General features: G+C 48.6%; 2 protein-coding genes and 1 long non-coding RNA gene across 17 annotated transcripts in view; 1 reads left to right on the top strand and 2 right to left on the bottom strand.

Annotated features, from left to right (window-relative positions):
- The window catches only part of ESR2 (estrogen receptor 2), a 69,227-nt gene extending 59,705 nt beyond the window's left edge, over positions 1 to 9,522 (top strand). Inside the window, exons 8-9 of the mRNA XM_059182299.1 lie at positions 4,522 to 4,702; positions 6,528 to 9,522. Coding sequence (XP_059038282.1) covers positions 4,522 to 4,702; positions 6,528 to 6,714 — 368 coding nt within the window. The 3' untranslated portion in view covers positions 6,715 to 9,522. The remainder of the gene's footprint in view (positions 1 to 4,521; positions 4,703 to 6,527) is intronic.
- An 83-nt stretch (positions 9,523 to 9,605) lies between these two features.
- On the bottom strand, positions 9,606 to 12,078 carry LOC131836672 (uncharacterized). The gene is made up of 2 exons (XR_009355716.1): positions 10,744 to 12,078; positions 9,606 to 10,713 (listed from the first exon to the last, which is right to left on the bottom strand). It is a non-coding gene; the product is annotated as an uncharacterized LOC131836672 (long non-coding RNA).
- A 1,620-nt stretch (positions 12,079 to 13,698) lies between these two features.
- SYNE2 (spectrin repeat containing nuclear envelope protein 2) overlaps positions 13,699 to 24,818 on the bottom strand; it is a 328,121-nt gene continuing 317,001 nt past the window's right edge. For 7 of the 15 annotated variants that reach the window (XM_059182281.1, XM_059182286.1, XM_059182282.1 and 4 more), the window contains 10 exons: positions 24,479 to 24,547; positions 23,417 to 23,556; positions 21,194 to 21,308; positions 19,803 to 20,005; positions 18,623 to 18,823; positions 17,574 to 17,702; positions 16,484 to 16,675; positions 15,614 to 15,700; positions 15,078 to 15,127; positions 13,699 to 14,799 (listed from right to left, as the gene is read on the bottom strand). In XM_059182281.1, coding sequence (XP_059038264.1) covers positions 14,577 to 14,799; positions 15,078 to 15,127; positions 15,614 to 15,700; positions 16,484 to 16,675; positions 17,574 to 17,702; positions 18,623 to 18,823; positions 19,803 to 20,005; positions 21,194 to 21,308; positions 23,417 to 23,556; positions 24,479 to 24,547 — 1,409 coding nt within the window. In that variant the 3' untranslated portion in view covers positions 13,699 to 14,576. The remainder of the gene's footprint in view (positions 14,800 to 15,077; positions 15,128 to 15,613; positions 15,701 to 16,483; positions 16,676 to 17,573; positions 17,703 to 18,622; positions 18,824 to 19,802; positions 20,006 to 21,193; positions 21,309 to 23,416; positions 23,557 to 24,478; positions 24,548 to 24,818) is intronic. The other 8 variants (XM_059182283.1, XM_059182287.1, XM_059182284.1 and 5 more) reach the window with 6 other exon arrangements.

Below are 24,818 nucleotides of genomic sequence, written 5' to 3'. Positions count from 1 at the left end.
ACAGGTGTGTGATGGTGTATTATTGTGGTTTGTTAGTATTTTTGTAATAACTAATGCTATGCATTTTTTTTTCATGTGCTTGTTTGTGGTCTGTATAGCTTTGGAGAAGTATCTGTTGAAATCACCCATTTTTAATGGGATATTTGTCTTTTTATTGAGGTACAGTTGACATAAAATAGTTGTTTCAGGTGTAGGTAGTTACGTTTGGTTTTTTTTTTGAAGATTTTATTTATTTGAGAGAGAGAGTGCATGCGTGCGTGTGCGCAAGAGCATGAGCAGAGGGAGGGGTAGAGGGAGAAGCAGACTCCCTGCAGAGCAGGGAGCCTGATGTGGAGCTCAGTTCCAAGACCTGGAGATTATGACCCGAGCGGAAGGCAGATGCCCTGGTAGTTACATTTTAAATAGCTGCATACTTTAGGGTTATTTATCTCCTATAATAGTGCATATAATATGGGATGAATATTAATATTTTTATCCAATTTCAATTTAGTAAATATTTATTTAGTTTTTGTATGTGCCAGTGACTTCTAAATGATAAAAATGTCGAAGTGAACTAAATAACATTCTTTTGGTCTAGAATAGGGGTATTCACTATAATATCCAAACTAAGAGTAGTGGGACTAGCCATCTTATCACCAGAAATCTGAAAAAACTGAATAAGTCTTCTGTTGGACCGAGTCTAGGATATAGAGTGGGATCAATCCACAGATAGTTTTAAAAAATATTTAAAATTAGGAATAGGTCTATTTATCTAAACACTTTTCAGGCTTAAAGAGGATCAGACTTTTTGTTCAATGAAAGAAATAGGGGCTTAGAACCGGGCAATCCTCTTTGACATGAAGATGATGGACACAGCAGTTCAAGCCCTGGTTCACTCTGAGTTTTGGGGAGAGTCCCGGTGAAGTCGGCTGGTGGAAGGCAGAGGCACAAACGGGACACACAGAAGGGTGCGGAAGAGGCCAGACGGGGGCCTTTCTATTGATCGAGAACGTGGGGCCCGAGCATTGTGAACGCCGGCCTGCTGGTTTCAGATCATGGGCACTTCCCAGATGCCAGCCTGTTCTTACGGAGCTGGGGTCGGAGATGGTGATAGAGGGATGGGTCACGGCTAGAGGTGCCTTTCCTTAAAGGAAATAAACAAACATGACGTGTGCCTCCTAAAAACCAAACATTTTTCCTTCGGTTAGTATTCTGGGGTCTTTATTAAACACTTTATTAAACACTTTATTAAACACTTTCTGATTTAATTCCCTTCAGGATATCTTCATCCTTTGAGCATAGCACGTGGCAGATCTTGGGGGCGTTGCCCCCCACGCCCGCCGTGTGCTGCTCAGAATGTCCGCAGGTGGGTTGGTAAGAGGAACACACAGCTGTTCCCAGGCGATAAAGAGGAGAGATTATGTCTTGTTTTTATTTTACTTTCTTTGGTCTGTTGGGGCATGGTGCCAAGATCTCGCCTTTGATGCTGTGCTTCTTTAGTTTCATGAAAAGGAGTTTAATTTTGTTCTGGAATAAGTCATAATGTTTTTACTTTGGGTGGGTTAGAGGAGATTGATTTTTGTTCCCTGTGTGACTGGGCAATGAGCATCCTAGAGGGAGGGGCTTTGTGTCCTGTCTCCTGCCTCTGCCAGAGCCCGCTACATAACAGTTACTCTGTAAACACATGTTTGGTGAGCCCAAGGGTGTGTGAACGCCCAAAGTACAGGCCTGGCACTGCTAACCGAAGAGGCAACAAAATGGATATTTTTCAGCCCACTTCCCTCCCAGGATGGTTTTAAATAGGTTAGTCTTTTTGGATATAAAAGCATTTGCCATATCTAAAATTGATACAGCCCTTCCAAAACTTGGCTGACACCTGTCCCCAGATTCCTTGTTAGTAATTGACAATGATGGTCCTTTTTAGAGCTGTACTGCCCCTACAGCCTGTAGAAGACCCAGGGTTTGCCCTTGGCAATGGGTACTCCTTTATGAGGAGGAAATCTCATACTATACAGTTCACCTATTTGAAATGTACAATTCAGTGGATTTTAGTGTATCCATAGACTTAGGTACCCGTTATCATAACCAGTTTTAAAGCACTTTCATCACCCCAAAAGAAAACCTGTACTCATTAGCTATCACTACCTAATTTTTGTCTCACCCTTACTCCTAGGAAGCCAGTCATCTCTTTTTTGTCTGTATAGATTTGCCTATTCCAGATAGGCCCAATACATGGAATCCTACAAAACATGGCCCTTTGTAACCGGCGTCTTTCACTTGGCATCAGGTTTTCAAGGTTCATCCATGTTGTAGCATGAACAAAACACAAACAAGTATTTTGTTCTTTTTTTGGCTGAGTGGTATTCTGCTGTATGGATATACCACATTTCGTCTATCCATTTCTTAGCTAATGGACACTTGGTTTGTTTCCACTTTAAGGCTATCGTGTGTGATATTGCTATGAACACTTGTATCCTAGCTGAGTATTTATTTTTATTTTTTCACTTTGTCACTTTGCATTGACACAAGTACTGGTAGACTGTTTTAACTCCTTTTCGAATCCAAAAACATATTTAAGACAGGAGACATCCGTGGAGCACACATCCTGTATAGCAGAGCAGACTGGAACAGGCATGTTGATCATTTCCATTATGATGGCGTGATTGGCTACAACGACACAAATATCAGAACCCGTGTGAATTCAGCCTAATTCTCCCATTTGTGGGTATTTATTCCCTGCCAGCCATCGCACTAGGTAATGAGGATATAAGGATAAGCAGACAGGGTTTGTGCTCTCAAAGTTCTTCTGTCCGGTGTCTCTCAGGGTTGGGAATGTGGCCCTGGGCTGTGTACAAGGGGATCCAGGATCCAGGACAACAGGGTGCCCTCTGTTGGGGGGGCATGGGCACCATCAGAGCTTCAGAGAATCCAAGGTAGACTTAGGGTGGGGTGGTAGGCAGGGCAGGGAAGCTTCCAGAAGGAAAGTCACCACCAGGCTGAGCTCTAAAGGAGGAGTGCATGTAGCTAAGAGAGGGGAGGGTGGAGAGGAGGAGGGGGGGAGAGAGATCCTAAGTAGAGAGCTCAGCATGTTCTGTATGCCATGTGCTCTGGAGTTGAAAGTGGGGTTCAAGGTGAGGTGTGGTGGGAAATGAGGATGAAAAGAGCAGAGGCAGGCCTGGTACCCTTGAAAGCTGCACCAGATGGTTTGGACTTGGGCCCAAGAGCTGGGAAGGGAGTCACATGAGCAGGTCTGCATTTTGGCTGCTCAGAAGAGGATGCACTGGGTCAAGGGTGGGGCTTGTTTCCCCTGTGGGGGCAGAGCAGGGGACCTGCTGTGGCGTTCAGTGGAAGTTTGGAGGTTGTAGGGGGTGGCTAGCAAGAGTCACTGGAGAACAAGGTGAGCAGGGAGTTAGGGAAGCAGTTGTGGGCTGATGTAGGAAGCTGACTATTTGAAGTCTGCGTAGTCTGACATTGTGGAGGGACATGGCCCCGGGGACGTGGGGAGACCCACACTTGCATAATTGTGCTTCAGGATGTCGTTTGCCTCAACTGAACTGTACTGAATTGAATTATCTTAATTGAACTGCAAGTGCCAATAAAAATAGAACAAAAACGGCCCCAAGCCATGGATATGGGTGATGGTGCTGGTCCTCATGATCTTTCTAGCCCACAGCCAGCAGCTTCCCCGAGGATTTCACAGAGTTCCCCTTTATTCTTACTCTGAAAAGGAAAGCCTAGTAGAGAAGCTAATTATTTCCAGAATAGCTTCCAGAATGGGAGGAGTTGGAGTGGGAGGTGGGGGCAAGATGATTGACCCGAGCTGTTAGTTTGCAAGTAGTGGGAGGCTACAGGATCTCTGAGCCTAGAGTCCAAGGGGAATTAAACACAGAGCAGGGCCGGCAGGATAAAGGGAAGCAACCTCCCTCTTGTGCTGGTTTTGGGAACCTTGGAAACCTGTGCCTGCACACTTTGCTCAATGAGGAGCTGCACTCAAAAGAGCTGGGAAACTGGTCTGGGGCAGGGAACTAGAGATGGTCTTCTGCCCCAGCAAGGTGCCGCTCGAGGTGTGATGCCATGGGCCTGGCCACGGGCTCAGTCTGTTTGCACAGGGCCCAGGCAGGCTGGATGGCCCTGGTCTTTTGTCTATTTAACTCCCCTCAGATGAGGGACCCTCCTGGTGGGGAAGGATAGGATTGATCTCCCTTTCTCATCACCTCTGTCTGTGTATTTGTTGCTACTGCTGAGACACACCAGGTTAATGGTCTCAGGCCACTAGATTTCTGCTCTGAAAGGCCACAGTTGTGGGCCAGTGGTGTTCTGAGAGACCAGTTGACTGGTCCTCATCCATCTGGGCTTGGCAACGGGGCTGGGTCTTGGGGGAAGGACATCACAGGCCAGTGATATCACCACACATGCAAATACCAAAACAACCGAGATCAGTCTGGCCCCCTTTCTGGAGAACGTAGCCATGCTTCCCGGCTGAGCCCCTGACTTCCATTTCCTTGTCTCAGAGTGGTGACTTGTGGCTGTCACTCTGTCCAGGTATGTACCCTTTGGCCGCAGCAAGCCAGGAGGCTGAGAGCAGCCGGAAGCTGACTCACCTGCTGAATGCGGTGACCGACGCTCTGGTCTGGGTGATTGCCAAGAGCGGGATTCCCTCCCAGCAGCAGCCCGTGCGCCTGGCTAACCTCCTGATGCTCCTCTCTCACGTTCGACACGCCAGGTACCGTCCCTGGGGGGCTGCTCCGCTGGGGGTGTGGGAGGTGGGCTGGGGTGTGGGGGCGTGCCTGTGTCCTGCAAAGGCCCAAGAGCTTTGGGGAAAGTGTTTGCAGGTTTGAGAGTGACAAGGTAGAATTTTGACCCCTAAAGGAAAATAAACCTCTGAAAGGGAAGGAGGGGGGCGTTCTTCATCAGCGCACACAGCTGTGGCCAGAGGTCAGCTGCCACTTTCCCTGCTTCTGCTCTGTCTCTGTCTGCCAAGTAAATAAAATCTCGGGAAAAAAAAAAGTAGTCCATGGGCACCTGGGTGGCTCAGCGGGGTTCTGGGATTGAGTCCTGCATCGGGGGTCTCTGCTCAGCAGGGAGCCTGCTTCCCCCTCTCTCTCTGCCTGCCTCTCTGCCCAGCATCAGGACGTTAATAATGAGATCTGAGGGAACTGGGGAGGCCCACGGGTTTCGGGAGGCCAGGATGCGAGGAGGGTGTATTCAGTGTATGCTGATGGAGGGGACGGGTGTAGCGTGATGCCTCTGTGCTGATTTAGAGATGCTCTGCTGGATGCTTGATGGCTCCTGGGAGGAGGGCAGCCCTGCCCTGGGGCTGGCACAGGGGAGTGAGGACAGAAGGTCATTGCTACCCAAGGGGGAGGAAGAGTCTCGAGGCTGTGGAGAAGGACAGTATAACTCAAGAGTTATAACAGGGGAGGAAATGAAGCATTGTCCGCCTTGTTTCCTCCTGAATGATTACTGACATAGAACCGTCTGCAGAACAGATAGAGTCCACTCTCATTAGTCACAGTCTTTATTTGCAAATTGGACTATTTTTTTTTAAGATTTTATTTATTTGACAGAAAGATCACAAGCAGGCAGAGGAAAGGGGAGAAGCAGACTCCCTGCGGAGCAGGGAGCCAGGTGCTGGACTTGATCCCAGGACCCTGAGATCATGACTTGAGCCTAAGGCAGACACTTAACTGACTTAAGCCACCCAGGTACTCTGCAAATTTGACTACTTTAAAAAATTTATTTGTAACCCCTGAATCCATATTTAGTGGCATTTCTGTGGTCCTTCAAGGATAAGCTCAGGGTGGCAAAAAATCTGAGTTGCCCACACTTACATTCCCAACTGAGGTCAAGCAAGGGGACCCTTTTGTTCTTGTTCCGGCTCTCGTACTACAAAGAAATGTCCTTCGTGTGGTCCAGTTAGTGCCATGTTTTTGCATTTTTGTGTTTTTGTTGGTGAGTCCACAGTCTGTAAATGGCCCCCAAGCATAGTGCTGAAGCTCAGTGTTTCTAAGCGCAAGAAAGCTATGATGTGCCTTATGGAGAAAATAAGCGTGTTGGGTAAGCTCTGTTCACACGTGAGCTGTGGTAGCATCGGCTGTGAGTTAAATGTTAATGAAGCAACAATTCATGTTAAATAAGGTGTCTTTAAACAAAAACATAGGTACACCAAGCTTCGGTATTAACCAGATGATGAAAATGTTGGGACCAGAGCCTTGGGCACATAATCCTGCATTTCCCGCAGAAGCAATGTATTTGCTAATTCAGTGTTAGTGGAACTATGTAGAACACAGCTACTGTGCACCATGAGAATTCCTGGCACTGTGCCAGGTGCTGTCAGGCCCCTGTGGGTGGGTGGTGATAGGATTCTAAGGTCCTGCCCGTAAGCGTAGATGACTGAAGGAGCCAGAGGCGAGAACCCTAGAAGAAATGGCTGGGGGAGGTCTAGGGGGTGGAGGGTAGACCGGCTTTGTTGGGGAGAGCTGGGGAAGATCTTGACGTTCCCATGGCTGCCTCCCAGGAAGGACTCTCGGCGTCTTTTTGTCCTCCAGTAACAAGGGCATGGAACACCTGCTCAACATGAAATGCAAAAACGTGGTCCCAGTCTACGACCTGCTGCTGGAGATGCTGAACGCCCACACGCTTCGCGGGCACAAGTCCTCGCTTGCTGGGGCCGAGTGCAGCGCAGCAGAGGAGGGTAAGAGCAGGGAGGGCTCCCAGAAGCACCCGTCCCAGTGATGCCCAGTCTGAGGCCAACAGGCCACAGAGGAGGTCAGAGGCTGAAGCGTGACCTCCAGTGCAAACCGTGAGCTCTGTCTGGGATGGGCAGGCTTCGTCGTCTCGCTCGTGTGGTCCCTCCTTTGGTTATGGCAGGCCCAGCTGGGCACCATCCTGCACCCGAATGCCCCGCTTCCCAGAGTCGGGTGAGAAAGCCACAGTGTTCCCTGGTTCCGGGGGGGATGTTCCAATGCTGACGTCACATCTTGCTCAGCCTCTTAGGATCTCAGTGTGGTCCTTTCTTACTTCTCATCTCCCTTCTGCCCCTCTGGAAAACATCTTAAAGGTTTGGGACTGAATGGTGGAAATCCGCTGTGCAAGGTGTATAGAGCGGGGAGACGCCGGGGCCCTTACGGAAGTGGACTAACCTTTATGGGGCAGCCTGACCTGCCCTTACACACAGACCTCCGTTTGCTCTCTTCAGGGCCACTGGATGGTAGGATGGAAAACCGTGGCAGTGAATGAACTAGTTCCACACACTTATGTCACAGGCCTGTGAGGACTGAGGTCACGTATCGCTATTACTGTGGAAGGCTGGAGGGATCGTGACCTGGGGAGCCAGTGGTCGGGCTGGGAGGTGAGCCACACCCTTCCCCCAGACCTTGCTGCCATCTCCATAGGGTTTCATTCCTCTTGATTTGCATTCATCGAGCCTACTCATTATTTGGGGTGCATTTATGTGTTTGATCACTTTTATGGAGGATTGTGGAGATTTAAATTTCTGTCCCTTCCTTAAAACTCCCATCCCAAGGAGCTCAGTGTGTGCTGGAGAAAGGCCCAGCATTTGCAGGAACGGGTTTCTCCTGTGAGTCTGGGTCACAGCTATGCTGTGGGGCAGCCACAAGTGCCACATCAGCCATCCAGATGGGGACATGTCAGGCTGTGTAGACTTGGTAAGCATATCACTTTAAGGAGACCTGGTTTGTGAATTCTACTTTAAAAAATATCTAGGGATAGTTATTTATAGCAAGGAAGAATTCTTTTGCACCGTAGTGCTCTTTTAAACTATTTTCTTATCAGAACATTTTTATGATGAGCTGGGTGAAATGGAAACTTCATAGAAGAATATTCGTTTCTATTCCAAGTGGGACATAGGACAAGATGATCAAGCACGTCTGGAATTACAATTTTAACTCACTTTTAAAAAACTGAAATCTTCAGGAACATAGTGAACGCACTAAAGGGTTACATCTATACCTTGGCAGTGAGTGGTTACATACATGTTTTGATTTTTGTGATGATGTTTTGAAAAACTACCTTGTGATCGATGAAACTCATTCTCTTTTTTAAAATGGGTTTACTTGGGCGGGCACATTCTGTATTTATTAAGTCATCAGGAAGATTAAATTCGATGTTATGAAGGTTGGTTTCTGCTAGGGAGTCCTTAAATAATTCTCAGTTTTGGTATCGGTGCAGATTTACTACAAGTTGAGCAGAGCTGTCTCAGAAACACTTGGACACAGACCTAAGGAGCACACGCCATTGTCTGTATTCTGAGTTGGTCTGAAATGATTCCTCATGGTTCAGTTTTGCAGCCTAGGTGACACTCGGTGCAGAACGTATGCGTTGCATTTTACAGGAGCCGGGGAACATCCAGAAGGTCGATTTTCTCTCTTTCTGGCCAGCCTAGACCCGCACCCCAACAAACTTAAGTTACAAGGCTGGAGAACAGGAAGTGGGAGGCAAGGGAAGCCATCTTGAACAAGTATCTGCTGGTGAAATTCTCTTAGTTATACTTACAAGGAGATTACCAGAACAAGGTCTAAGCCACTGCCACAGTGGCTGATAGGGACTGATGTATTTTAGGTTGGAATTTGATGCCCACAGTAGAGACCAGATTGGTCTCAGGGGGCGAAGCAGCTTTCCATACCAAATCCTGTGCTTGCCTGGGCTGGTGCGTGTGCTAGTGAGCTCTTCCAGGGCCCACTGCTCGTTTCCTAGTTATTCCTGCATGCTTTGTGAGGCTGCCTGCTTCCCTGCATTTGGAGTTAGCCCATGAGGGGGCTTTTAATACTTTAGGTCATTTCTTCTTGGCTCAGACTGCTACAGTGGCGTGCTGGGGATAGAGGTCAGTCCAGCCTTGGTTGGGGTTGGGAGTGGGGGTGCTTCGGGGCAAGGCTCTCTCTTAGAACTGGGGTCTGGGCCAATGAGGCAGTTGAGATAACACGGTCTGTAGCTGAAAGGTGTTCTTCCTTTTGTTTTGAATAGTGTAGGGCCCATTCCTCCTCGCAGATGGGAGTGTTTTCAACCCCTGGGCCCATCTGTTCCAAACTGTCCTCTAAAGCAGACACCAGTGTGTAGCCAGTCTGCTGTTTTTATATGTTTTTCGTAAATCCTCAGTATCCATTTTAAAGATTAATAATGTCTCCTAAACAGTGCTTTCTTTTAAATGTCTTCTGTTTTGTGGGGGGCGGGTATCCACACCCCGTCCTACGGACAACTTAAAATTCTGCCATAGCCTAGCAACGAGGACTTCATTGTTTTCAAGATCAGTTTTTAAAAGGAATGAACAAGGGGGAATAGGACCTGACAACTGTAAACAGGAAATAACTTGAGTATGGGTGGGGGGAACACTTTGTGTATTACGGAAAAGTGAGCCTCAGCTTTGCCTCAGACTCGTGTGGCAAGATAATTCCTCCATTTTGATCTGCGAGTTATTGTTTAATGTGAGAAAACTTATTTTTGGGAGATGAAATGAGATTTGGGGTTAATTCCAAAAACACGAGTGTCTTATATGGGATCATGTGGATACATCTTAATGAAACAATTAACATGATACATCTTAATGAAACAATTAACATGGAGTATTCTTAACACAGATCACATTAGAACAGAATGTTCAGATTCCTGAGGGGGGCGCTAGCAATCCCTAAAAAGAGGACCAGGGTGGGCGAGCTGGGCCTGCAGTGAGTTTTCAGGCATCGTCTTAACTGCCCCCTCCTTCCCCTCCCTCCAGCCCCTCCGTGTGGCCTCAGGCCTGTCACACGGTCCGCTGGGACCAACTACAGAGGACTTGACCCTAAAATAATTTTGAAGAGATTTTTCTTAAAAACGTGAGGTGGGAACATAAATCTGGAGGGCCTCAACTGTATTAAGAACAAAACCAGACAAAGTCGACACAGGCTCTGGGAGGGAGACGGTCTCTCCCTGAATTATGTCACCTGCCAGCTTGGCTAGGAGGGCAATCGCTCCAGATTTCAGTAAAAAGAAATCAGTTACCACTTCTTGGCAGAGATATATATATATATATATATATATATATATATATATATATATATATATATTCATATATATAAGCTAGGATGAAGCAATTCTAGAATGTTCCAGCATGTGAAACCAGTTTGGTCGTTCTTTAAATCTGCTAAGGAGCTTGCACATACAGACACCTTTCCAAATTCAAGGTGGACTTTCTGCGTCTAGGTCTATTTTGATACATGGCATTTTTTTTTTATTAAGTAAGATTTGACACATTTCTTTAAGCTGCTAGAAACCTTTTAGAACACATTATAAAGACTATGTGAAGGAAAGGATAAAAATATACCATTTAGCACCTAAAAATATCTGTGTGCCACTTACTGTGTGTCAGACACAGTTCTCAAGGCCTCATACTTTCACATTTAATAATAATTACAGTGATCCTAACTTTCTGGTTGTGGAAACCGGAGTATAAGCGAACTTGCCCAGGGTCCCACAGGGAAGTGAGTGACAGAGCTGAGCAGAGACCGAGTTCTAGTGCTTAAGGTAATCCTGCAGCTGAGTTTAACACAAAACTGAAAAGAGATTCTTAGACCACAGAACGCACGCATCAGTTGGCATCTGACATGCATGCCGCTCGGGCTTCTGTGGGGTCCTCCCGATTTGCACAACACTCTAGATACAGTGACAGCTTACAAACCTGATGCAGAAGTTCAATCTCATCTTGGATACATGTGTAGATTAAAGCCCAGAGGGGGCTTTGATCTGCTCGAGGTCGTGAAACTACTTACGGACAAACTCCGACAGGAAGTTAAGTCTTCTGCTGCCGGGCCGCCACTGTTCCTGCCACAGGACTTGCCTCCCTAAGTCGGCTGCTGGAGTTGAATCTCCATGCCTAACAGACTCGACCAGTTGCTTTCTACTGACCCCGTAGATCCTATCTTTTCTGCCAAGATAGGGGTCTGCGTGAAATGTTATAGAACAGGCGGAAAGAAGTGAGTTCGATCGTTTCCGTCTTGCCATCCTGGGCTCATGAGCTAGCGGGGGGCACTCCGGTCATCTCCTCATACCTGCTGTTGCTCTTCCCAAATGCACTGATGTGGAGTCCGCTCGTTGGACATTTCCCTGTGTAAAACGCGCACACCTTTTAGGTACTGATGCTTCCCTGTGGAGTAGTGTGAAACACATGCCCTTAATTCTTTATAGCTTCAAAGTTGCTGGACTTTTGGCTCGAGTGGCAGCTCAAAGAAGTGCATTGTCTGCGATATGTGATCTTCTAATCCTTCTGTTGTTTTGGAGTCAAGGATCCTTGTTTTTTGAGTTCTAAGGATCCTATTCACTTATGAGGCCAGTGGCTGTGAGGTGCTCGGAGGGCTTCCTTTATGGGAAGGGCAGAGGTCTGCTCAGGCCAGCCCAGAGCAGCTCCTGCTAACAGCACAGTCTACATTGCTGTGCTTGTGCTTCTGTGCTAGGTGTCTCAATGCCACGACTCGTGGTTCTGTAATGTGACGATTCGGTGGTCCCGTGGACCTTGGAGCCTGCTGGTGGCTCTCCCTTGTTTTTTCAGGTGAATGCTTTGTGCCACAAAGCAGGCTTGTGTATCTGGGTCTTTTCAAATGAATGTTTGCTGTTGTGTGAAAGGAGGTTTTGAGGTCTGCTTTCCATTCCTTCCAGGTACTGCTTTTCCTCCACTGTGTCCCCTTAATATTTATGGAACTGTTGTGGAAAGAAGTTTAATGTGACAAAAGCTAAATAAACTGTTTTTCATAACTGTGGCTTTAAAAATGTATTTGTTGGGAATCTAAGAACTTGTAATAACTAGGCTAAGTAGTCAGTGTTCCCATTGTATTCTGAATTCTATTGTATTCTAGGTATGCAGCACCCTTTAAGAATTTGGTGAAAACCATGAACACTCTTCCTGGAAAAAGGTACATAAACACAAATATGCTTGACTATATAATTCAAGAGGATTAGGAATCTGTCTTAATCTGCCAAAGCCTATTTTTTTTTTTTTTTAGATTTTATTTATGTGAGAGAGTATGTGCAAGCAGAGGGAGGGGCAGAGGGAGAGAGAACACAGACTCGGCACTCAGTGCAGAGCCTGATGTGGGGCTTGAACCTGTGACCAGATCAAGAGATGGACGCTTAACCAACTGAGCCACCCAGATGCCCCACAGACTTTTTAAAAAGTAGCAGTTTAATCTTTGATCAGTTAATTTCACCCTTGTGATTAATGACCACAGGCACTATGTGTTCAAGTAAAAGCCAGCCCACACACTTCAAAGTCCTGGTACACAGTACGTCAATTACTTGGGTGGATTTTCTGGAATGACCCCATTGAAGTCAGTCAGTATGACACCCGATCAGGGATGGGGAGAAAGGTCATTCATTCATATTGAAGCGATCTAAATGCCAAGTGTCGTTTAAAACTTTCCCTCGCGTGTGGGAAATGGAAGATGCAAAGCCTCCTCAAAGTGTAAAACATAATCTCATAACAAGTGTCTGGGAATACACTGAGCTTTGAGTGAAAAAAGACCTGCTGGGGTAAGGGTAGGGTCTAGAAGCTTAAAAAAATCAAAAGACCTTTATCCTGAGAATGCATGTGCACAATCAGGCTTTAAAATACAGACCACCAGAGTGAAAGGTTTCCAGAACCATCACCTCCTTTGGACAGGAAGGAAGAGAAGGAGGGAGAGATTCTGCCTTTTACCTCTGTCGGAATTGGAGCAAGGATCCTCTGACCAACTTGGTGACTCAGAAAAACAGCTGGGTGACATTGTTAATCCATGAAAAGAAATGAATTACTTTAAAGCATCAAAAGACTTTTTTTAAACTGCAAAATACCCTTTTCTGCCTATCGCTTTCATCAATTTGGTAAAGTGAAGACAGACTCTCTTCCACTGGTACCATTACATCAAGCTAGTGGGGAACGGCACACGTCCTGGGGGTGTCTGACCCACAGAAGGGGCCGCCAGTGCTGGGAGTCTGGTCTTCATCTACAGCCAAGCCTCCCTGGCTTCCCCTGAGGTTTGTGCTTGGCTGAGAAAGAGGGGGGCATGGACTGAGGTGGCGGTTAGGACAGTGGTGTCTCCCAAGTGTCAAGAGATGCAGGTTAGGGGACCCCTGGGTGGCTCAGTGGGTTAAGCGTCTGCCTTCAGCTCAGGTCCTGATCTCAGGGTCCTGGGATGGAGCCCCACATTAGGCTCCCAGCTCAGAGGGGAGCCTGCTTCTATCTGCCCCTCTGCCTACTTGTGCTCTCTCGGTCAAATACGTAAAATCTTAAAAAAAAAAAAAAAAAAGATGCAGGTTAGGAGTAGTTAACCCAGGACCTGTTCAGTGACTTCTAATCACTTTGTTTTGGTGAGAAACAGATAATGGTACTGGAATCCTCTGGAAGGCAGGTGGTTGGTTCTGCCTGGAACATTTATTAAAATCTGTTTGCTTTGGAGAGAGCTGGCAATAGAACAATCTGGGTGAACTCCTCCTTTCCTTTGTACCCACCTTCCCTGCCATGCTGCCCTCGCCACTCCCTCCAGCAAGGGAGGGTCACACACTGTAAAATCGCCATGTCTACAAGTTGTGGGAATTTAGATCTCCTACGTTATCTTGTAACAAGTTAAATAAGTAGAATATAAAGCCTAGCTTAGAATTAGAACCCATAAATCCTCCTACATATTTTTAAAGTAACTTTTGTTCTGGGGTAGATTGCGTAGAACATCTAATTTGTAATAGGATCCAATACAATGAAAGTATGGGTATTTTTTTCTGTTTTAATGAGAAACATTTGAGTTGTACATACCACAAATAGCTTCAAGTTTCTGTAACAACCCCCCATGGCCAAACAGCCACACAACACCTGAAGCATCACTTTAAAGGTGAAAAGTCTTATAAAATTAACTTAGAAAAACATCCCTATCAAGTAGTTTGGCATTTACTGTATATTAGTCAAAAGCTCAAGCTAAAATCTGATTTCTTAAAAATCGAAGTTTACATTATTCATACAGATTGGGCATCGTTAAAAAATATGCACAAATAACCACATCCATGCAATATAATTTCTTTAAAAATTTAAAGCAATATAAAAGAGCAGACCTAAGTACAGAACAAAACATTTTGGTTTATAACCTGCAGCTCCGGATTGCTAGCTGATCGCAGTGAAATTAATTCTAAACATATCAGATGTGATTGTTTCAATCAGCTGAGCGTGCATGTGAGTTTCCGAACCATTTCTAAGATGGAAGTGGCTTGTTTCTATAACAGGTGATGAATGTTGCTGTTCACTGAGCGTATTAGCTACATTTGAATAGTGTTTCACAAATAAATCAGAAGTCACAAAGTGCTTGGCTCTTCAGGAAACTGAAGACCCCGAGACCAATCAACTAGCTTTGCCAAACCATATGGGGCAACTGCTGCCCGGGCTCCCTGCCCACCAGGGACGAACATCCTTGGAAAGCTGCCCTGGGTCCCGAGAGCGCGCACTGCTCTCTCTGGCTGAGCCCGGCATCTGCAGCAGGTCCCTGGGCCAGGCCAACGCTGAGGGTCACTCACTGGCTGGCCTGGGGCCACGAGTCAGGCACCCGCAGGAACGCGTGGGGTGGTGGAGAGGTGCTGCGGGCCAGACGGGGCCTCTAGGTCGGGGGAGGCCCGTTGGTGTACCTCAGCATGGGGTAGAAGGACCTGGCAAAGTTGTTGGCCTGAGTGCAGCTGTAGTCCTCTTCGGAGAAGGGCAGCAGGCAGGCCAGGAGCAGCAGCAGGAGCAGCAGCAGCTGTAGGGGCAGCGCGGCCCTGATCACCCGTGACACGAAGGAGCGTTGCGGCCGGGAGCTGCTGGGGCCAGCGGGACCGGGCACCCTGCCAAAGGACGGCATGGAAAGCTGAGCGCACACTGCTGGGAGGCAACCCCTCCGCCTGTTACCTGACCCCCTTGCGTCAAGACAGACCTCCAGGACCCGAAATTAAAGTGGGGCCCAGGATGGAGGTTTGGTCCCGGAAAGGCAGCCAAGCTCTTTCCAGACCAAAGAAAACAAAGTGGGTTTTGTCCAAAGACTTGGAACACGGACAGGCAAGACTGGTGAGGGATGTGTGTGCGCGACAAGGGACTTGCTGCGGTGACTACAGGGCCCCCTCACCTGCTGTCCATCTTGCTCTTGTCTGTTGTCATTCTCTCTGCTCCAAACTGCTGGATAAAAAGAATCCGGTTAGTAACGGAAGACCGTGAGTCCTGGCTAGGATAAAGCCTCTTCCTTCTTAAATTATACCCCTTCCTTAGGTCCTCTCCCTGCCGAGATTTTGAGACCAGAGTGATCTCATGCGTGTGAGATTATACTGGACGAGGTAAGAAATGCTGGGAGTTTCACGTTCCCGTCTGTGGGTGGGTTGTTAATGGGGAAATCGGGGAGCCCGTTCAACGACACCATCAGGGCTCCCCTCTTTCACAACCTGCTCCCGTTCCAGTGAAGAGCAGCAGATAAGCCAGCCTTCCTGTTGGGGCAACGTTCTTCCTCTGTACAGTCAGCCTCTCCGCTGCCCAGCAGGTTGAAGCGATCTGTGCTGTTGTGAAATGGGGGCTGGGGCCTTGGTGGGGGGCTCCCGTTCCTGTCACTGAACAATCACCAGTTACCAAGAAATTGCCAGCACAGTGCTCAGGACCAAGAGGGGCTCTCACCTTGGCTGGAGGAGCTGGTGTGGAGGCTGCTGGCGGCTGGTCTCCACCGTCCTCCTCGTCCAAGCTGGGCAGAGATGGATCTGGGTTCTGAAATGCACACCCCTAGGGCTCAGTTCAGGGGAACAGGAGGTTCTGAAGAGTCTCAAGAGCACAAAAACGTGCTTCGTGCAGACTCGACACTGCTCCACTCACCCCTCCCCACAGCTCCCATCCTTCTGGAAGAGGCAGCTCCTCTATCCCTCACCCCCTGCTTTAACAGGGACTTTTGCAGACAAAAAGGAGCGCAGTAGGCATGTCAAGGCCAGCCACTGGCACTCAGCCCCCACAGCACACACTGGGGGACACAGAGTTTGGCTGCAGCGGGAGGGACAGGAGCAGCGGACTGTGCGGATGTAGTCAAATGGCCCTCAATACGCCAGAGCTGGAAGGGAACTCCAGCATGGAGAGGGCAGGCCTGCCCTCAGTCGGCCGGGGGGATGGTCTGGGTTAGTTTGGAGTCGGATCATGTTTTCAAGGAAGAACGCAGAAAAATGAGTGGTCAGAAGACAGGGAGCAGGACAGTGAAGAGGACTCCCACAACTGTTGGGCATGAAGGCAAGTCAGAAAGGACAGACGGACTGGGCGGCTTTTTCTTTCATATGCCAGCCACGTGACATGTGGGCACTAAGGTGTCGTCCTCCCCTTGCAAATGCCAGAAGGGTGTCAGAGAGCCTGTGTAGCTTTTTAGGGCCGCACAGCTAGGCAGGGGCAGGACTGAGACTCGGCTCCATGACGTGCTCACAGCCCACCCCCCAGCAAGGCTGCCGTACTGCCGCTCGTTCATCTCTGATCAAAGATATCTTTCCATTTAGAAGCCACGAGCGGACTCACCTGGCGTCCCTGCAGGGACATTAAGTCTTGGGACACTTGCTCAAGTAACTGTTTGAGCTTCTTCTCAATAACATGTACCTTCTCCTCAGCCTCGATATAGTCCTCTCCACGCCCCTTAACAAGAAGGCTGTCTGAAATCTCCCGTAAGGTATTTACTTGAGGTTGCCGTTCCCCGAGCTCCTTTTCCAGTCGCTAAAAACACAAAAAGGGTGTGAAATGGAAGGCCCCCTTTCGTTGGGGCCAGAGGAGGCTCTCTTAGTGCCCTGACATTCACTGGGGATGAATGACGGGTGGGGGCTGACTCCGGAACCTTCTACTGCTTCTGTGTGTGCCGGTGCGTGTCCTCAAGCCCAGTAGCCTTGAGGCAGCAGGTGGGTTACACCCTGCCCGTTTTCCATTCCTCCTCAGTCTGTAGACAACCGGATGGAGGAGTTCGAGGAAAGAAGTGAGGGTCACAACTGCTCAACAGTCACCCAGCGGCTGCAGTTGCCGTCTTGGGCAGCAGAGACGGACACTTCCTTCACTGCACCTTGTCTGTTGGGGAGCACTGCTCTGGAGAGCGGGGCTTTGCCAAGATTTTAGTAGGAGAATGTTTTTAAAATAAGGACCAGTACTTTACATTTATTTATACTTGAACCACGTACCAATTTATGAGTAAGAATGTCACCCGGTTAAGTAAGTAAAATAAATATCAGAAAACACAATTACCCTCCAAGAAATAAGACTTTTCTATAGTGGATTCAGAAAACCCCTACAGCTCATGGTGTCTGTGGAGTCACTGAGCATAGTCTCCCCCTATGAGTCCTATTCCCAAAGGAGAAAGTAAAGCGGCTTTAAGTATCTGAGGATATTGCTAAACACCTAGACCCCCAATTCCCAAGATCTCGAAGACTTCCTGCTTTTGGCCATGCCTCTCCCTCCCTGCAAGTCATCCTGCTTCCTAACTATAAGGGGGTGCTCAGTAGATAGAACCTGAACGTGAGAATGCAACGCCACACTGGCATCGTTCCCAGGAACACTAGTTGAGGCTCCCCGAGTATGCACCTGACAGAGGCCAGGGCAGTGCAGAACCCCCTAGGAAGAAACTCACCATCAGCTCTTCCTGACATTCCAAGAGAACCTGGGGGTCTGCGTTTGGGTCTGTGACCTGAGCCTTCTGCCTCCGGCTCTCAGCACTCGCCAACCACAGTAACAGATCTTGACTCAACTGGTGGAAGTCCTTAAAAACACACACACACACACACACACACACACACATCATAGTGTTGCCTTTTCTGTAAAGGACAGGGTACTGAGAAGCAGCTTGCTACCTTGGGCCTTCATAATATTTGCTCTTGTCACTGTCCAGTGAATAAAAGGGCCAGATTTCAATGAAATGCCAGGGCCCCAAAACCGGGAAAAGGGAAAGAGGATACAGGCGGGACAGTCCTGGGAGGCACGATGAATTCTGTCAAGTGGAAAAGTGCTAGCAGAAAGACAGGGCTCCAGCAGTGCCCACCCCCCCCCCCGGCCCCCACCGCCACCATTACACAGAAAAGACCACAAATTACTCAACAAATGTACTGGATTCAGTGGCAGAGGGAGACACCCCTACAGGGCAGGCTGGGACCCAGGGACAGGGCCGCATGTGGGCTCGCTGGTGGGCTCAGAGCTAACACATTAACCATGTGTCAAGTGCTGGGCTAAGATTATATGAATTTAGTCCTAAAAAGCAACTCACGAAGTAAAGACTAGAATTATTCCCATTTTTCAGATGAGGACACAGAAGTCTACCAGGCACAGTGACTTGCCCAAAGTCACACAGCTACGGGAACTCTGGAGTTGGGTTAAACCACTCCTTACTCTGGGCCAGGTCTCTTAATCACTCTGCTGTAAGGTCCTCTTGGCGAGAGAACAGAGATGGGGCAATGCAGGGTGGCATTCCCGACCTACTGGAATGCTTGCTGGAACCCTTATGCTAGGAGTGGGCCAGGGCAACAGGAGACCCAGGGCAAACAGCAGGTCTCTAGACAGCAGCTGAGCCTCTTGGAAGCAAATGGTAAAGCCCATTTCCCTCCTACAAGCCGTATCTGTGCCAAAGCAGCCCGAGCATAAAAATACCAGCTTCTCCCACACACGCAGACCCCTGGGCCCCCATACCTGGCACTGTAGGAGGAACCGCCGTAAGCCTGCTCTCCAGCTCTCCACCGCGCCCCGGACCATGTCCCAGCGCCGCCCCAACTGCCCAACTCTAGCCTGGAGCTCGCCCGACTCCGCGCTCTCCGTCTGCAGAAGTTCCTTGCTGCTCATGTTGACAGAGACCACTAAAGCCTTGTAGGTGTCAAAGGCTTTCAAGATCTCCTACCGCAGAGGAAAAAGACTGGATTAGGCATTCTGAAAATAGGGATGCGGGGTTCATCTGAACCTCAGGGGGGAACGTGTCTGCCAAGCACGTCTCTGAGCTGTGGCCACAGACACAAGTGCGACCTTGCTTGTAACTGGCTGGGCAGCATCAGGTGAGGAGCTGTCTTACAAGGTCGGTGACCTTGGCTGGCCAAGCTGGGAGCAGAGCCCTGGCTCCTGGCTGGCCGACTCAACCACAGCCAGGAATAGACCCCCCCTGAGCCCTGGTTGGCTTATTTCTGGACCAGACTGAAAGTCTTCCAGATGAAGTACGCAGAGTTATCCCGCACGGGCCTCTAGACATCACGGAAGTGGTATTCCTTGGGATGAACAGTAATCCCAGATATAGTAATGCACAAAGCAAAGTAAGAGTACCACTGTGAAGTTGCCTGGATACTGCCCTGGGGCATCTTAGGAGCTCAGACTCATGCTCAGGGTACCCCCAGGTACAGGACTCCACCAGCCCCTCTCCCTGCTCGCTGGCTAGTTCTGGTGGGTGACGCCTGACCAGGTGGGTGACAAGTTCCGTGTAACAGAATACCACATCAGGCCACAGAGTTCATCAGCAGGTGAGCTGGTCCTCCTCCCTATCCTCGACGCTCTATCCCCGCCTGGACAGCACAGCGTGGAAGGGTGTTTTTAAGCTGCCCGGCAGTGACCGCTAATGTCTCCCCAAGAGTCTAGTGGTGTCTCTGCAGTCAGATGTTTCCAGCACAGGGGATCTGAGCTTTGGGATCATGTGCAGATGCTCTTCCAGAAACAGAAATCTACCTTGGTGTCCTTACCAGTGATAGAAGTGCAATGGGACAGACTGAATGCTACCAAAGCTGTCTGCAGCTCACCACCCATGCCACTGCCAGACGGGACCTGCCGGTGCTGCGGGGCATGCGTCCGCACGCACATTCTAATCCCTCTTCCCTCCGCAGCCCCCCCTCACCTTGAGCCGCTTCACTCGGAGCTCCATTTCCCAGATATCCGAGGGCGGCTGCGCCCTCTTTAACATTTCTAGCTCTGCCTCCGTTTCTTTCAGCCAAGTGGTGACGTCGCGGATCTCAGAGTTCACCTGTTGCAAGTTTTGTTTTATGCTGAGTTGATTGCGAAGTTCTTGGGCTTGAATCAGCTCCCACCTGTCAAAGGCACCTGGAATAGAAAGTCACACCTGAAAAGCAGCAGTAGCACCTACAGATTTCTCTGCCTCCAATGAGTTCAGGGTCAGGGTGAGAAAACCTGTAGGGGATTCACCTTGTTGGAGGCTGGAGTGCAAAGAACCCACTTCCCTCACTCTGGTTCAAGGCCTGTGCCAGGACCTGCCCACAAAGGCCGGAATGGGGTGGAAAGTGGGGCAGGGGACCCAAAAGTGTTGCCAACGTGCACTGCAGGCCCAAGTCTGGCATTTTAGTTTATGCTGTTTTTAGGGCCCTTTCTTATTTGGTCCATGTATGATCAAGTCAATGCCACTGGTCTGACTTTTGGTTTAGTTGAGTAATTACTTTTCTAATCACCGAGCCTGTCTCACAAGGAGAAACCTGACAACTCTGTGGTTGTCATCTTCATGTCTGATCTTTACATACGAGTGATGTCATTAAACACGTACTTCATCCCACCAGGCTCCTTCTGTCAATATTAAAGGATAACTTTGCAAGTAAACAGCTTAGGAATTTGTTCATAAATACAAGTCAGCTGATTCTGTTCTTGCTTTAAAAAAATTAAAAAAAAAATTTTTTTTTTCCTTAAGATTTTATTTATTTATTTGAGAGAGATCACAGTAGGCAGAGAGGTAGCCTCCCCCTGGAGCAGAGAGCCTGATGTGGGGCTCGATCCCAGGACCCCGGGGCCATGACCTGAGCCGAAGGAAGAGGCTTTAACCCACTGAGTCACCCAGGCGCTCCCCCAAATTCTTTTTTTGTTTTGAAGTAATCTCTACACCAAACAAAGGGGCTCAAACTTATAATCCCAAGATCTTAAGAAGTTGCATGCTTTACCAACTGAACCAGCCAGATGCCCCACAAATCAGCTAGTTCTCAGATAACACTGGCTGGCATAGGCTAAGTTCAGCTGTTTGGGGCAGATTAAGGGGGGGAGGGGCAGAGGGAGAGAGAGACTCTGAATCAGGCTCCACACTCAATGCAGGGCCCACACAGGGCTCCATTTCACGACCCTGAGCTCAATGAAACCAAGAGTCTGACACTTACCTGACTGAGCCACCCAGGTGCCCCTAACTGTTCAATTCCCAATTAACGTTCTGTTGAGCACGGACTTAAAGTAAATGCTCAGATAACCCAAAATACAGACTTCACCTGTCCTGACAACTGCCTAACTTAAGTGTACCTGACTGCTGTACGCCGAGAGCGGCCAGGCCTTCGTCTTCCTGCTGCGAGCTGCCATTCAAGACTCTGGAGCCTTCTTTGCCACCATCAGTGCCCGGGGATAACAGCAGCTTTACCTGGAATGAGGCAATTTCCACGTCACCATCTGTAACATTTCAGAGGCTGTGTGAAGAGTATCTCAGTTCAGGGGCGCCTGGGTGGCTCAGTGGGTTAAGCCACTGCCTTCGGCTCAGGTCATGATCTCGGGGTCCTGGGATCGAGCCCCGCATCGGGCTCTCTGCTCAGCAGGGAGCCTGCTTCCTTCTCTCTCTCTGCCTGCTTCTCTGCCTACTTGTGATCTCTCTCTGTCAAATAAATAAATAAAATCTTTAAAAAAAAAAAAAAAAAAAAAAAAAGAGTATCTCAGTTCACAGCAACAGGAAGGAAACGAAGATACGGGACCTCTTTCCTTCGAAGGGTCATTTGCTTCAAATATTTGCTCCAAATCAAATAGGGGCTTCTGTAGCATATTGGGGGCATTTATAAGCATTTATAAGGACTAATGACAGAAGTAAAGGCTGAGATGGTGGGGAAGCAGATGACATGTCAGGGATGGAAATAAAATGGCCTAATTCAGGGTTTCCTAGCACTCCTCAAATGAATCGTGCAAAAAAGAAGTTAGAAACCACTGCTGATCTGCTGGGCTGTTACTGTGTGCTTCCTTGCGCATCTGCACAGTGTTTTGCAAAATTCAGTCCTCCCTCCCAGTCACTCTGCAGAGCCGCTTGGCAGATTATCACCTGGAACTGTAGACATACAGAGGACAGATCTGCCTCCGGGGGCCATTCATTACCAAGCATTTACCTTTCACTGAACATACTCTTCTATTAGTGCAGTGTTCATTGGGCTATTTTTATCACAGGCCTTTCCAAAAATAAATGTATCCTTTTTGGAAAAGCCATGCTTTCTTTGGTTTGTGTCCATTCAGCCTACTTGTGTGGAATGTGGGGGGAAAAGAAAAGAACCCTGCAAATTTCTGGTGACATGCCTGGTTTCAGACACAAAGGAAAGGGTGGAACTTTTGCAACTTGCAGGTGGGGAACACAAACTTAATCACTGGGAGGGGTCCAACCTGGTGGCCCTACATGTGAAACCGAGGTGAGGTGCTGGGGTCCCTCTGCCCCCGGGCTGTCGGGTCTTATTCCACACCCCAAAGAGACAGATTAGAACTGACAACTGCTTGCTAAGCATGAAGAGGAGTGGTTGAACTGGGCATGAAAGCCCGCTAGCCAGTGACTTGAGTCTGACTGTACACAGGCAGAATCTTCTCTAATATTCACTCTTAGACTCAGAGGGCACTTTGAGGACCTACCCAGAGATGCTCATACGGCTCTGGTTTGTCTACGAGGTGATTATTAAAAGTGCACACAGGCACTTTAATTTCAACTCGCCTGTCACTAACTCTCGGTAATGGGGATGATCTGGAGCCAACACTACTAAATCTGAGGCTGGCTGCCCCCGACAGCTGCGTCGCCAGAGCACGCCAAGGACTCATGTTGCCGGAGGAAAACACAGTGAGGAAGAGCAGTCATGGGTATAAACAACAACAACAAACCATGTGTGGTAGCAGTGGGAGTACAGTAGCAGGGACCACCTGTCAAGGCCTTCTTTATATCTTCGTACACATCAATCCTAACAACAATTATGTAAAATAGGTTTGTCCTCAGGTGAGGAAGGCTTACAGAGGCACGGCAAAGGGCTATGGCCCCAGGGTAGTTTATGGTAGCGTTAGGATTCAAACTTCATGTCTACCATGGCACAGGGTCAAATCTTCCTGATTATGACGTCACAATGTTCTGAATGGGTTGTGCAGCTGAAAGGGAACTAGAACATGGTCTGGGAGCTCAGGGGCAGCTCAGGAAAGCCAGCACTTTGGTTCAGCACTGCTCACACGGATGACTGGCTCAACAGTAATAACCACCGCCCCATCATGTCAATGTACACAACAATGGTTCTTGGCCAGAAGCCACTCTAGAACTCCAGTCTGTCTTGCCAGGTTCTCAAGATGTACAGACAGCCCAGCAGAGATACTGGGATACACCAGTATCTCTGGTATCTAGATACACCATGGGAAAAACAGCTGGAAAGCGAGCACGTGCAGCACACACCAATATCCCACGCTCTCTTAAAATCTCAATTATTACTCATGCGCTTGGGTTACAGTCTCAGTGGAGTGAACGCTTACATAGGCTGGCTTGTAAGGAGTGCTGGAATCTGAGGGGATGGTCTGAACATTCCTATCACCTCCCATCTGTTTGTAGCGAAGCTTGGGGCAGGAAGGGCTGTCAGGAACATGCCATGAGTGGTCCTCAGGAATGGATTTACCTGAAACAAAGCAGAGCAAGTGACCGTCCGTTCTCTCCAACCAAAGGGTTCGTATTTAGTTACACAAAAAAGGTCATGGGTAACATGACATCAGGTTATAGTATGAGTTCTGCAGCTTTCCTTGCAAAGCATGCATGTTTGCAAAATGTCAGTATGTCCCAGAAGGGAATGAAATGAGAGTCATGCAACTGAACAGCATTGCGCCTTCACTAGATGGGTTCACAATGGAGCACAACAAACGTATGATTTTTTTTCTTGCAGGATGAGTGGTGTTTTGGAGCCGGGGCATGTAGGGGTGGGGACACTGGCAGCAAGGCTGGGGCCGGAGGCCAGGAGGACTGAAGGCCTCTCAGATGTTGGGGGAGAGCGAACATCAGGATGGACTTGGGGACCAAGAGGGCGTTCGCGGCTCTACCCTACCGCTACATGGGGGGATGGGGCAGGGAACAGAGGTTAGAGCTGCAAGTCAAGGAAAGGAAGGTTTCTTCTGCTGCGGCAAATGCGATAGTACCTTTAACCCTACCCACCCATCCTCTTCCCGAGAAACACCGTAAGCAAGGGAGAAAGTAGTTTCAAACCACCATGAAGAAAGCTTGGGCTGTGCCAAAGAACTTCAGTTAGATTTCGGGTGGGGTGGGGCTGGGGATAAAAACTCTAAAAGGCACTGGGAAAAATTCCCTTCTGCACAGGCCTGAGGGGGAGGAGAGGGATGGCGTGGAGACTGCTCTTGAGTGGGCGGGGTTTCGTAAGGAGCACGCAGGCATGTGTGAGTACGGCAGTGCGAATACACCATGACACAAGGACCGGGTGCATGGTGTCCACAGAAGGCAGAGGTCAGACATGACATGGGAGCGAGGCTTAGGATGCAGTGTGCGCCACAGGACGCTGCCATGTTGAGACACATGCACGGGCAGGGGCCTACCAGAAGACGCTTTCAAAGTTTTTGTGGTCATTTTAAGATATGCCTCAGGATTTTCGGGGATTTCTACATCTGAAAAAGAATAATGTCATTTTCCTCACTGCAGGCGTCTGGAGATGAATGCCCAAGTATTAAAACAGTCGACACATTGTCAGCTGGGAGAAGAAAAGTAACTACCCTGTATCTATTTTATTAAAAAGGTTTAAAATGCCAAAGGGTTTTGTTTTTCCCAGCCAACTCCTGACTATCTGAAGCAGCAGCGGGAGTGGTGAAGTCCAGAGAGACGATGCAGACGATCTACTGATCACTCAACTGCAGAGCTCACAGATGAGAGCCATTAGGC

The sequence above is a fragment of the Mustela lutreola genome, chromosome 7, assembly GCF_030435805.1.
Source record: "Mustela lutreola isolate mMusLut2 chromosome 7, mMusLut2.pri, whole genome shotgun sequence".
In the NCBI taxonomy this organism is placed as follows: Eukaryota; Metazoa; Chordata; class Mammalia; order Carnivora; family Mustelidae; genus Mustela; species Mustela lutreola.
Note: the sequence above shows the minus strand (reverse complement) of the source record. Positions and strands in the feature narration are given on the sequence as shown.